The following is a 13584-nucleotide window of genomic DNA, read 5'->3' on the forward strand; positions in this document are numbered from 1 at the left end:
TTTAAACAGGTATTTTATGACTGACTACACAATGGTAAAATCATATTTGTAAGTAGGTATATTAATAATACCTATTGTTAATAATACCTATTATTATAATCATCCACAGGTACTTTACAGGTAATTCACTGTCAAAGTTTTAGGACATAAACTACAATGTGAATATTTCTCTACTCTAAGAAACATTCTTAAACAAGTTTGGTTTCTATACGTAATATCATGATGATTTTGCTAATACCTTACATTGTTTTCTAGCTACTATAATATTAATAGCAAAAATTTACTGAAACTGGTACTAGACACTTATTCAAATCAAGTAATAACAGCCATAACAAGCAAATTATATTATTGCCTTTATTTTACACATGAAAATATGAAGCCACAGAAATTTTGGTTACGTTTCTCAAGGTCATGAACTTAGTAAGTGGCAAGGGTGGGAAATCAAACTTAAGCAGACTCTAGAGTGTGTGACTCCAGTTTTTGCCTTCCATCTGAGATACATAATCTTCAAAGAAAGGCCAAGGATAAATGCCTACTGAACAAATATCCTGACACCCCATATACTACATATTATGAACACTGCACCTTCTGCGAGGCTCTTTACAGCATCTTCATACTTTCTGTCGTGTGAGGCTTTCAGGCCTAAGCCAATGAGGCCTGGACCACTTCTTGAATCCATTTCCACTAATCTGCAATAATACTGTTGTGCTTCATCAGTAAGACATCCTGGATTTAAAAGAAAGCATGATTAGCATGAACATGCATACCTCCTGGTTCTAGGAGCAAAACCTGAATGTTTTATAAAGAAAATCATGCTGTTTCAGCTTCTGAAATATTAGAAGCAACGTTAGCCCACAGACACTAATGTGAAGTGATACTTAAGAATTTCAAACACGAAAACGCTACTTTGCCATTAGGCAAAGACACACAGACTGGAGCAACTCTGAATGTAAAATACAGAAATCTCTGTCAAAGGACACTATCTTTGCCAGTCCCCTTCCACAAATGTCAAAGACAAGTTCTTTGCATGATGCCATTTAGTTTATAGATTTAAAATATATCTTATAATCTTTTATAAACAGATTTACAAGTCCAAGCTAATACGGAAATTGAAAGCATTAATAATAGTTTCAACCCTGTCTGGGACAATATAAAAACAAAGGGGAAGAAATACTTTGATAAGCAAGCCAGTAAAAAAGACATAAGCCTGATGCTATTATGTCTCAACAGGAATTTCCTGGCAGTATTACCTGCCAGTAATTGCTTTAAAAATTATAAATTCCCAAAACATGCAAATCTAGCTCCACATACCTCATATACTCCCAAACAACATGGTGGATTTTTCTCCCAGCAAGAAGTATTTTCTAAGCCACTAAATGTCAAGCAGTGCCATTGATCAAAATCACCAGAAGTACTTGGGCCCCACCGCAAGGTTGCTAATTCAGTAGGCTTAGGATGACACGTGAGAATTTGCATTTCTAAGTTCTCAGCTGATGCTGCTCTGGGCACTGTACGAACCACAGGTCTGCACTACTGTCTACCCTCTTTATGACTGATCTTATATATGCTCTGTCTTTGAATCTAAACGTACTTTCTGGAAGGAAGGGACTAGCAATGGTATCTTGTGCAAGGTAGAAATTCAGTAAATAATGCTTGCAATGATACTTTAAAATGTCATGAAAATACCAAGAAAATTTAGTTGTTAACAGGTAATAATAGAATTGCTATGGGAAAAATTTAAATCTTGCCTTTTGTTAAAATAAAAAGAAACAAAGAAAACTGTTTATTAATAAATCTTTGGTGCCTCCACAGAAAAGAGTAACAGAAACAATTTGTTGACAGACAAGTGAGGTTGCATAGAGTGCCTTCATTACAGAAAGCACATCTGAGAATGATAAAAGGAAATCCCATCATTCACTGCTCAATGACCCTGGTGTGAGCTACCTAAAAACTGCACGCAGGTAAGCACACTGTGGGAGGCAAGTGAAAACAGATTCCAAAGGCTGAGATGAATACAAACAACTTAACTCACTAACATCAAATCCCAACCGACTCAGTGACCCTATATGAACAGGGCAGACCTGCTCCTGTGAGCGTCTGAGAGTGTTACTGTTGACAGGAGTAGGACGTGTCATCTTTCTTCCACACAAAAGCCAGTGGCTTCAGACTGCTGACCTTTTAGTCAGCAACCCAAAGTGTAACCACGACACCCCCAGGGCTCCACTTATGTAATACAGTCCAACCTATTTTACAAAAAGATGTCTTTTTTATTCCTTCCACTACAGCAAACAAACCTATTTTATCATTCCAAAAATACACTGTGAGGACCTAGCTCCAAATTACTGCTCATGCTATACAGAGTTTCTTTCACCCACTCCTGTCTTTCTCTGACTTCTGTAAATTCAATCTCCATTTCAGTTCACAACCCCCAAAATACCACTAACCGACAACGAATTCGGTAACTCAAGTTCCTCTGGCACACTGTACTTGTGCTCGTCAGCCTTTCCTGGTGGATAAAGTATGGTTTATAGTATGCTTTCCTTTATGTCTAGAAACACCAGGGCAATATCTTATACAGGGCAGGTGCTACAATGGTTTCTTGGTTCACTGACAGCACTCTCCCTCCCAAGCTCCCCACTTTGGGCACAATAACATAATAAAGAAGAAATTACCTGACTCAATTAAATGCAAACAAAGCACTTCTAATGGATATTGCTCAGTGGGATAGAGATTTATCATTCCTTCACAGGCTTTCTTCAACCGAGCAGTCTCATGAGGAAACTTCAAAATATCAAAGAAAAATAAACTAAGTTCCAGCACCAGTAAAATATACTTGTGAATACGCTGCTATTTTAAAACATATAGGTCCCATGACAGATGTTTTCAGTCCATTTACCTTGGACAGACACTGAATGAACTGTCTGTAAAGTACTTGGAGTTCGTCACTCGGAACCTTCTCTGTTAAGTCCAGTGCATTCTCAAAAGCTGTCAAAAGCTGAAACAAAGAAAAAGCAATTATCTGTAGCATATTTAGATGATGCATGTAATAAGTGGCAGAATGCATATGACTCCCTTGTATAAATTATACCCTTAACTAACTGAAAATATATATCATTGCCTGATCTTAACAATTTCATGAGAAAAGAAAAAGGAATTTTATATATATCTATAAATTTTGGAACTATGACCAGTAGACAGCACTGAACTCATACTTGTCAACGATAAATGAGGAAAAATTCATTTAATTCAACACAACATTTTCTGTTTCCTGTCCTCTCCAAAGCAGCCCACCAGAGGCATTGTAAATGTACAAGGCAGAAGGGTTTTTAAAAACATAAATAAATAAAACTAATCTAAATGGAAAATAGGTGCTACACTTTTTAACATATTTAAAGAAAGCAGTTATCTTTAGCATTTGAGGTTTTAAAAACCTTAACATTCTTTTTCCTCATTTTTAACAGCTAGAAATCAATTCTTAACATTTTAAGGATAGAACAGAGCACTAACGCACCCACAGGGAGCATACTGTTTATGTCTCCACAGGAAAGGGAGAGAAGGACCAGACTTCATCACGGTGCGCCAAGCCTTGGGGGCAACATACTGGCAGAGTGCAGTGAAATAAGAGAGAGGGCTGTGGGCCGCCTCCAATCCCAGCTACGCTGACCCCCTCCCCAAAAGAATATGTACTACAGAAGTCAGCACTGAAGCCACTCTCTCTGCAGCTAATGCAGAGAGGAACACAGGGCTGGCCCCACCATGACACGTGAAGTCCCCTCACTGACCCACAGTGCTATGGGGGACAGCCCTGGAGACACAGTGTGGGAACTGTGCCCAGTCTCTCTCTCTCTCTCTCTCTCTCTCTCTCTCTCTCTCACTCACACACACACACACACACACACACACACACACACACGGGCAAAACACGAAGGGTGTGCAATAGGGCAAGGGGAGCAAAGCAACAAAACTCTGAGGAACCCTAAAAATAGACTTCGTACTGGGGGCAGGACTTGGCACCTCATCAGACCCCATCAGAAAATATTCACAAGGGTCAACAGACAAACCTGGAACTACTTATGGATTTTGTTTGTTTGTTTGTTTACCACCCATATCTATCTATATAATATAGGCAGGATTGTTTACAATGCAGAGTAAAAAACACCGAGACTAACAGTTGGGGGGCAGGGTGGAAGGACATGGTGGGAGAGGAGGTGGTGGGGAAAAACGAGTGGGGAGCCAAGAAACTCAGAGACAAGGCAACAACAACAAGAGATCTAAAATCGATGAGGAGAGCATAGAATGCCTGATGGGGTTGATCAAGTGAAATGTAGCTGAGAGAAATTATTGAGAGTTGAATGAAGGTCCAACACAATAGTGGGAAAGGAGGAAAGTAAAAGGAAAAACAGGAAAGAACTAAGAAGCAAAGACTATTTATAGGGAGATAAATAAATGCAGGTATGTACATATATAAATATATTTATATACAGTGCTAGGGACATAGCTCTATGTGCACATGTTTATACGTAAAGTATCAAGGTAGCAGACAGACATGGAGCCTCCCTCAATGCAAGAACACTTTGTTCTAATAACCAGACATTCTGTAATGCTCACCTTCCCAACAAGATCTGAAGACAAAATGGGTGCATAAACAAATGTGCTGAAGAAAGCTGATGGTGCCCGGCAATTAGAAGATATAGTGGCTGGAGTCTTAAAGGGCTTAAGTTAAACAAGCAGCCATCTAGCAGGGAAGCAAAAAAGCCCACATGGAAGAAGCACACCAGCTTGTGTGATCAGGAGATGTCAATGGGATCAGGTATCAAGCATCAGAAGACCCAAAACAAACAATGAAATCGATCCAAACAAGGGAGGATAGCGAGGAGACCCAAATCCCACCTATAGACAATGGGACATCTCCTCACAGAAGGGGCAAAAGGAAGGAACGAATCAGCCAGAGTGCAGTATAGCACTGATGAAGCACACATTCCTCTAGTCTTTAATGCTTCCTCCTCCCACCACTATCATGACCCCAGTTCTACCTTACAAATCCGGCTAGACCAGAGCATGTACACTGGTACAGATATGAGCTTTCAACACACAGAATCCAGGGCAGATAAAACTCTCAGGAACAGTAAAGGAAGTAGCAATACCATGAGGGTAGGGGGAATGTTAGGGGAGAAAGAGGGAACTGATCACAAAGATCAACATATAACACACCCACCCCCAAGGGGACAAAGAACAGAAATGTGGGTGAAGGGAGACAGCAGACGGGGTAAGATATAAAAATAATTAGAATTTATAAAGGGTTCACAAGGGAGGGAGGGAGAAAAGAGGAGCTGACATCAAGGACTCAAGTAGAAAAAATGTTTTGAAATGATGATGGCAACATAGATACAAATGTGCTTGATATAATTGATATATTAAGAGCTGTAAGACCGCCCCAATAAAGTGACTTATTAAAAAAATTAAGTATAATTCAATTATCTTTTATGAAGGAGCAAATTATAGGCAATAGAATTGTATTGTTTTACTAATTTTGATATGTTTGGTAATTTGATAATCTATACTATTTCAAAGAAAATAACAAAACCATATTATTAGAATGTGATTTAAGAAGTTGGCAAGTTACCTAATTTTTCAATGAATATTTACTGCTCAATTTTACCCACAATTGAATCTGTACATAGGTAAATCAGCATTGTCACACAAACAAGGGCAATTCTTACTCTCACATTTTTATCCCCAGCACTTAACACAATACTTCCACATAGTGGATTCTCAAAAAATGTTTTTGAATAAGACTATTTAATGATTGAAAAAATAATAACAAATAAATTCATTTTTAATTCTCTATACGAAGCTTAAAAGCACAAAATTCAATTTGGTAACATACATAATAAAAAATTAAATTTACTTGTAAACTTAGAAAGCAAAAAAATGAAGCTTATTTTTCAATTATAGTTCAAAACCAGTGATTTTTGTCCTTAAATATCCTTTCAGTTACTTCAAAATCTGAACATTAAAATATATTTTTAGATAATGAAATACTAAATATAAGTACTCTAAATCCTCTAGTTGAATTATTAAACTTCAAAGTAATATAGTTCATAAAGAAACCTAGCTTTAAAGTATATCTTTTTTTCAAATTATAGATTTCCTAAAACCCAGTTTTAGTTTTTCTCTCACAGTGATTGTTGATTCACTGTGAATTCTTAGGAACATAGGGAGTGAAATTCTGATATATGGAGTACCAGTTCCACTCTCCAAACGTCAGTGTGAGAGGGCAGACTTACATTCTGAGCATCAGGAAGAGCTTCTCTGGCAAATGAAGGATGAGCATGATAGTGGGGCAGGAGGAAGGCCAAAGGAAACAGAGGAAAGACTGAAATAGTAAAACCATTGATAGAGGTAGAAACACAGTTGTGTACAGATGTAAATACATCAATGCAAGAACACTTTGTTCTATTAACCTGGCATTCTGTGATGCTTACCCTCCTGACACGATCACTGAAGACAAATGTGTGCATAAGCAAATATGGTGAAGAAAGTTGATGGTGCCCAGATATCAAAAGATATAGTGTCTGAGGTCTTAAAAAAAGTTAAATCAATGGTCATCTAGCACAGAAGCAACAAGTCCACATGGAAGAAGCATGCCAGCATGTGTGATCACCAGGTGTTAGTGGGATCGGGTAACAGGCATCAGAAGACCCAAAACATAATCATATCATTGAGAACGAGGGGGGTCGGAATGGAGACCCAAAACTCATCTGTAGACAATTGGACATTCTAGCAGAAGGGACAAGTCAGCCAGGCTGCAGTATAACACTGACGAAACACGCAATATTTCTCTGGTTCCTTGAGGCTTCCTCACCCCCATTATCATCATGACCCCAGCTCTAGCCTACAAATCTGGCTAGACCATAGCATGTTTACTGAGACAGAAAAGAGCTCTCAGCACACAGAATCCAGGACAGATCACCCCTCAGGAACACAAATGCAAGTAGTGATACCAAGAGGGCAGGGGGATGGTGGGAGGAGAAGGTGGAGAAAAGGAGGAACTGATCACAATGATCGACATATAACTACCGACCCCACTCCCAAAGGGGACGAACAACAGAAACATGGGTGAAGGGAGATAGATAGTGGTCGGTGGAAGATATAAAATAATACCAATTTATAATTTTTCAAGGGTTCACAAGGGTCAGAGGGTGGGGGACGGAGGGAAAAAAGAGGAGCTAATAGCAAAGTCTCAAACAGAAAGAAAATGTTTAGAAAATGATGATGACAACATTATGTACAAGTGTGCTTGATACAATTGATGCATGGACTGTTATAAGATTTTTAAGAGCCCACAAAAAAATTATTTTTAAAAGCACTGCCCTGAATGTAATATTGAACATATGTGTCCAGTGTGACACAGTCTCTTCTACACTGTTTCCCTAGGCTTGCCCTCCTAGATGACTCATCTTCCTGAAACAAACTTCGAGGACGAAATGGGTCTGTACCGATTGCTGCGTTTCATTATTCTGCTCCTCGGTACTCTCGGCCAGCAAATGGGTCAATTTCCTCCATAGCTGGAAAAGTTCCTCGTTGTCGGCACCTTCTTCTTTCCGGGTTTTTATCAATTTGTGCCATGCTCGGGCCACCTATCAAGGAGATTTTAAATGATTTGTTTTATGTTAAAATAATTAAAATGCCAACTTTAAAAACTCAGAAAATATGCTAATACAATATTTCTTTCTGCTCAGAATTAAAAATAACACAAATGGGTCACCAAGTTCCAAGATGACAATTTACTTATTTATTTTTATACCTTGTCCAGTTTCAAAGAGGCTTGGAAGTCATGACACCTTACATTTGAATTCCAATTGATGGTTTTCAAAGGACTATTACTTGTATTAAATCTTCCAATCCTTCAATAAACACATTAACCATGTAAATCCTCAACATGCCCATTACACGAAATGAGCTCTCTTGTAAGAATGGCTTCACTAAAAGAAACCCAGCACCCGGCTAATCCATTACCAACCTCAATGTGTTTCTTTTCTTGGTGATACAGATCCACGAGTTTCTTACAGACATCACACCACTTCTGTTTGTCAACACTTGGAGGAAAACAAGCAAACAACAAAAAACAAATATCACTTTTTTTTAAAAACCAAAGACTTAGGCACTAAAACATTTGAATAATATCGTCAAGTACTATTTTAAATTAGAACATGCCATCTTTCGGACTACAGTAAAGTCTCATAAAGTGAGTCTTTCAAGGAAAGTTTAAGAAATATTATCTCCATGATATGCATTGAAGATCTCATCCAAAAATCCCAAATTAGTTCTCTTTGATTTAATTCCAATGGCAATCAAGAGATTCTGTAAGAGTGAACACTAACACCCAGAGGTGGGGTGGGGGCATGCGCCTCAAAACAACCAGATCCATGAGAACAAAGGGCAGCACTTGCCCAAAAGCAGACAGCTGTGATGGTAGGAAGGGGTGTGAAAACTGAGTGAGTGGAAAGCGGGGACCCCTGCAAGGTAGAAACGGGGAGAGTGCTGACACACTGTAGTGCAGTGGTTCTCAACCCTCCTAATGCCGCGACCCTTTAATGCAGTTCCCCCTGTTGTGATGACCCCCAACCATAAAATGATTTTCGTTGCTACTATATAACTGCAATTTGGCTACAGTTATGAATTGTAATGTAAATATGTGATGCGCAGGATATATTAGGCAACCCCTGTGAAAGGGTCCTTTGACCCCCCCCAAAGGGGTTGCGACCCCCCGATTGAGAACCGCTGCTGTAGGAGCTGCAACCAACCTCGCAGAATAATCTGTGTGTCACTTGCTGAGTGATTAACTAGCTTGCTCTGCCAATTTCCACCTAAACCACAAAAAAAGTTCAGTATTTCTATATAAATTAAAATAAATGCAAAAATAACCCAAAAGGTAATTCTGTAGAACAGATTTTAAAACTTATCTGATTGCCATTTAATGTTGAGTTTACACTATACTCAGTGCCAACCTCGTCAGCAGTTTACTCTAATTCAAGTTACTAAGAAGTGGCTGTAGTCCGTACATTCGTTACCTTTCATATAGATCTAGAAGCTTTTGGTAGACACCAGGTAAGTCGTCCTTAGCGTTTATGTGATTACATTTCTCATATAAGCTTGCTAACCCCTGAAAGAGGAAGTAGTACTGATTAGTCTTACAAAAACATCTGATATTTCCACATTACATTCTTTTGCTGAAGTGCACTTCTATTTAAGAATCTTTATGACAAAAGATTGCAATTTATAGAATTCTGGGATTTGCCACCAAATAGGCAGGGTGGAAGGAACAGGTAATAGTACAAATTTTAAAATACACATGTTGACCATGGGGAGCTGAGCAACGGACACAGAGGGATTCACTGTACTGTGTTCCCTACTTCTGAAAATCTTTGCAATGTTTCAAATTATAGAACAACTCTTTAATTGTTATCACACCATCTTAACTTCTAAGACATTAGGATTCCTACATAAGAAAGAACTTATACTTGAAGATAAATAATTTTTATATTGTTTTTAAAAAACATCCATATACATTTACTTTTCTCTCGGGTAAGCATAAAGAAAAATATTCTGGATAACTGTTTACGTCTATATGCAATATAGTTGGTGATTTAAACAATCACATCTCAAATCCTCATATTTGGAAATAATCCGTTAGATTAGAAGCTCAAGGGAAAAATAGCATTCTTGACACCCCTTTTTAAAAAATAAGCTTTCAGCTTTAGACCAATAAATTTTTATAAGGAGAAAAGAGAGGGTTAAAGGCTTAGTTTAAAGGTGTAACAGAATTTTGATAAATGAAAAAAAGTCATTTTCTGTCATGTAAAATTTCTTTCGACATACCTGCCATGCTAATAATTGGTCTGGCTCTAGTTCAGCGGCTTTCTTATAGGCACCCTGGGCCTGGTCGGGCTGTTCCAACTCGGCCGCAGCAACACCAATAAAAACCCAGGCATTGTAGTTATTTTTCTCTTGTTTCAAAACTGTCTGATTGAAGAAATTTTAAAAAGCAGATGAGTAAATTTTGAAGAGCAATAAACAACAACTGCAAGAAAAGAGAGGTCTACTTGAGGCATCAGGAAATAAGGGCCCAAACACGTGTGTGTTTGCTGGTAGGGAAAGAAGTTGTTGACCTAGATCAGTGATGACAAGAGGTCTAGAACGTCGGGGATATTATTCTAAACGCTGCCTATGGGATTCCAATGATTTCCCCACACTGAAGATCCAGTGGATACTGGGGCCAATCAGAGTCCCAGTCTCCCGACTACTCAGCCATCCAAAATCTGGATTCCCATCATGTTACTATTCTGCCCCTTAGGCCTGTCCCCCAAGTATAATTATTCTAATAACTCCAAAGTGGTAACTCTTTAACTTCCTATAACTCTAATTACTGAGCCTTGCTTCCCTGCTCATCATCTACTCCTCATTTTCCTCCTTCCTTTCTCAGTTCAGACTTAAGATCACCACTGCCATCTCACCCATATACACATCCTTACCTGCCCTTCACCTTTCTCACCATCCATCCTTAAACCCAATACCACTGTTTTCCCACTCTGAATAAAAGCCACTTCACATTTTCTTGGGTGTCAAGACTTCTGTGCCACTCCTCCCTGCACTCTCAGCTTCTTTGTCACCAAGTAAACAGAACATCTGCCCCGCAGCACCACATCTGCAAGCTACCTGACACTGTGGCCCTCCGCCTACCTTCCTTCCCTCCTGTTAATAATGAAGAAGGATCAAAAGCTCCTCACTCACATTCCAGAACCCAACTCTCCCCTGCCCGGGCCTCCTCTCCTCCCACCCCGCCCTGCAGCATCAATTTCCTCTTTTGGACTAGAGCACTCCCATGTGAAAAGGAGACTGAAAAACTTGACTCTGAGCCACAAACTACAGATTCAATGTATCAATAGCCCATTAAAGAATGAAAACTTCAAGAAAACAGTAATGTTTTATGATACAATCTATCAGAGGATACTTTGTAGATATTCAGGCTTTGAGAATTTGACTTGTTTCCATACAGAGAAAGACAAAATTAAGTGTGACAGCAGTAGCTTATCCTGATAATTGGAGTTAATTAGCCCAACTACTCCAGGGTCTTAGAATGGTTCCAATACACGGTCTTACACTCTTACTGTTCTCAGATAGTCAACGATTCACAGATTACAGATAGTTAAAACTGAGATATGGGAAAATGCTTGAATCTTGAAGGGTAAAAACAAACAAAAAAAGTTTACCTTACAATGTTTCAAAGCTTCCTTGTATTCTTTGTTTCTGATAGCATCTCTAGCATTTTTGAGAGCTGTCTTCACTTCTTTACTTGACATTCTGTCAAGGAAAAGTTGGATTAACTCCATAATAATACCTATCTAATCTTAAGAACCATTGCATTGGGTTAATCTGTACCACCAGACCTCTTTAGAGCACTGAAAAACAAGGACGTGACGTTGAGGACTAAGGTGTGCCTGACCCAAGCCATGGCATTTTCTATTGCCTCGTGTGCATATACAAGCTAGACACTGAATAAGGAAGAAAGAAGAATCAATGCATTTGAATTGTGGTGCTGGAGAACAGTATTGAAAGTTCCATGGACTGCTAACAGTACTGTTGAAAGGATTTGTCTTGGAATAAGTACACCAGAGTGTTCCTTAGAAGGACGGTGAGACTTCGTCTTGCACTGTGGACATGTGGACAGGACAGACCAGTCCTTGGAGAAGGACATCATGCTTGGTAATGTAGGGGGGAAACAGGAAAACAGAGAAGGCTCTCAACAAGACGCATTGACACCAAGGCTACAATGGGCTCAAACATAAGAACAATTGTGAGGATGGCACAGGACCCGACAGTGTTTCAATTCTGTTTACAGAGGGTTGCTATGAGTCAGAACCGACTCCACGACACCTAACACCAGCAACAATCTTAAGAACAATTCAAGATTTACCTTGAAGTACAGTGCTACATGTCATAAGATAGTATCTCTACACCTACAAAGAAGAAGTTAATATTGGTCTATGATTCCAATTTACCCCCCAACAACTAAAGCCAGTGAAGAAGAAATTGAAAATTCCAAGAATTGCTTTAGTATCAAATGGATCAAATATGCGATCACGACGATGATTAGATAGTGAAATTTGGAAACAAAGAGGAAGACTAGTAGCAGGAAAATATGCCCTGGTGATAGAAATGAAGTTGGAGGTCGCATGATTGCATTTGGCAAAGCCAATGCTTCTTCATTGCAAATACCATTGTCCAACAGCATAAATGGCGACTTTATGATATGCAGTGCACAGGGATCAAAATGCCTACATCTGAGGGAAGAGATAATAGAGAAGCTCAGAACTACCGGTCAAACCAAGGCCAGGACCCACCTGTGGAACAGATCATCAATTGCTCATACACAAGTTGGCGATGGTTAAAAAGAAAGAAAAAACAGCCTTTAGCAGATCCCGCCTGACTTCAGGGGCCATGTCAAGTACAGGTTTAACACACCAAACACCAAAGATGATGTGTGGACTGTCATCAAAACAGCAGCCACGAAGAAAGCAGAAAGTTACCAATAAGACAGGAAAGAGACAAAAGTAGATGCCACAAGATCCTCTGAAGAAACATGCCCTTGTAGATTAGCTAAAGCACATGGAAGAAATGATGGAGTAAAAGAACTGAACAAAAGTAAGCCACCTCTAGAAGACAAAGTATGCAAAGACCTAGAGTTAGCAAACCAAAAGGGAAAAACACAGCATTAACTCAAGTTAAAACAACAGAAGAAAAAATTCAAGCTTCAGGTTGCACAAATACAGGAGTTGCTGGGTAAAATCTGGAACCCTGGTGACCATGCAGTGATGACGCATTGGGGGTGATCCCCAAGGTTGGCATTGGAAACCAACAGCTGCTTTCTCAGGAGAACATCAGAGCGGTCTACCCCCAACAACCATTTCACTCTCCGAAACTCAGAAGTTCCACCTGTTCTTTAGGGTCACTATTAGGAGGCACCCACTCAATGGCAGAGAGTTTGATTTCTTTGGTTTTTATGGGTCAAATGTTGAATAAAACAGGAAGACAGAAGAACTGATGCAATTTAATTATGGTGCTGGAGAATAATAATGATAGACTGCCAAAGGCACAGATAAGTCTGTCTTGGCTGAAGTACAGTCAAAAGCAAGGACATGAGATTTTTATCTCAAGTGTTTTAGACATGTTATCAGGAGAGATCAGTCCACGGAAAAGGACATCTTGCTTGGTAAAGTAAAAAGGAAAATGAGGAAGACGCTCATCAAGACAGATCGACACCGTGGCTGCAACAATGGGCTCACGCATAACACTGTGAGGATGGCGCTGGGCCAGGCAGTGTTCCATTTTGTACACAGGGTCACTGAGTTGGCAGCTAGCAATAACATAACGCAAGGCATCACACTCGTTAAGGAGCTTACATGTATTATCTCCCATGCTGTATGTTACTTTTGCACCCCTACTGTCAACTCCTTGGAGACGGCCAATTTTTTATATTTCTGAATTGTCCCACAGAGCTTAAACATGCTGCTTGATTTAAAA

The 13584-nt window shown here is 39.3% G+C and overlaps 1 protein-coding gene across 2 annotated transcripts in view; it reads right to left on the minus strand.

The window, feature by feature from the left end:
* SKIC3 (SKI3 subunit of superkiller complex) overlaps nucleotides 1–13584 on the minus strand; it is a 73999-nt gene that overhangs the window by 59257 nt on the left and 1158 nt on the right. For both annotated transcript variants that reach the window (XM_075541287.1, XM_075541288.1), the window contains exons 2-9: nucleotides 11274–11364; nucleotides 9883–10026; nucleotides 9075–9166; nucleotides 8024–8099; nucleotides 7500–7640; nucleotides 2897–2995; nucleotides 2673–2781; nucleotides 586–726 (exon numbers count right to left, since the gene is read on the minus strand). In XM_075541287.1, coding sequence (XP_075397402.1) covers nucleotides 586–726; nucleotides 2673–2781; nucleotides 2897–2995; nucleotides 7500–7640; nucleotides 8024–8099; nucleotides 9075–9166; nucleotides 9883–10026; nucleotides 11274–11363 — 892 coding nt within the window. In that variant the 5' untranslated portion in view covers nucleotide 11364. The remainder of the gene's footprint in view (nucleotides 1–585; nucleotides 727–2672; nucleotides 2782–2896; nucleotides 2996–7499; nucleotides 7641–8023; nucleotides 8100–9074; nucleotides 9167–9882; nucleotides 10027–11273; nucleotides 11365–13584) is intronic.

This window comes from Tenrec ecaudatus, chromosome 2 (genome assembly GCF_050624435.1).
Source record: "Tenrec ecaudatus isolate mTenEca1 chromosome 2, mTenEca1.hap1, whole genome shotgun sequence".
NCBI classification, from domain to species: Eukaryota; Metazoa; Chordata; class Mammalia; order Afrosoricida; family Tenrecidae; genus Tenrec; species Tenrec ecaudatus.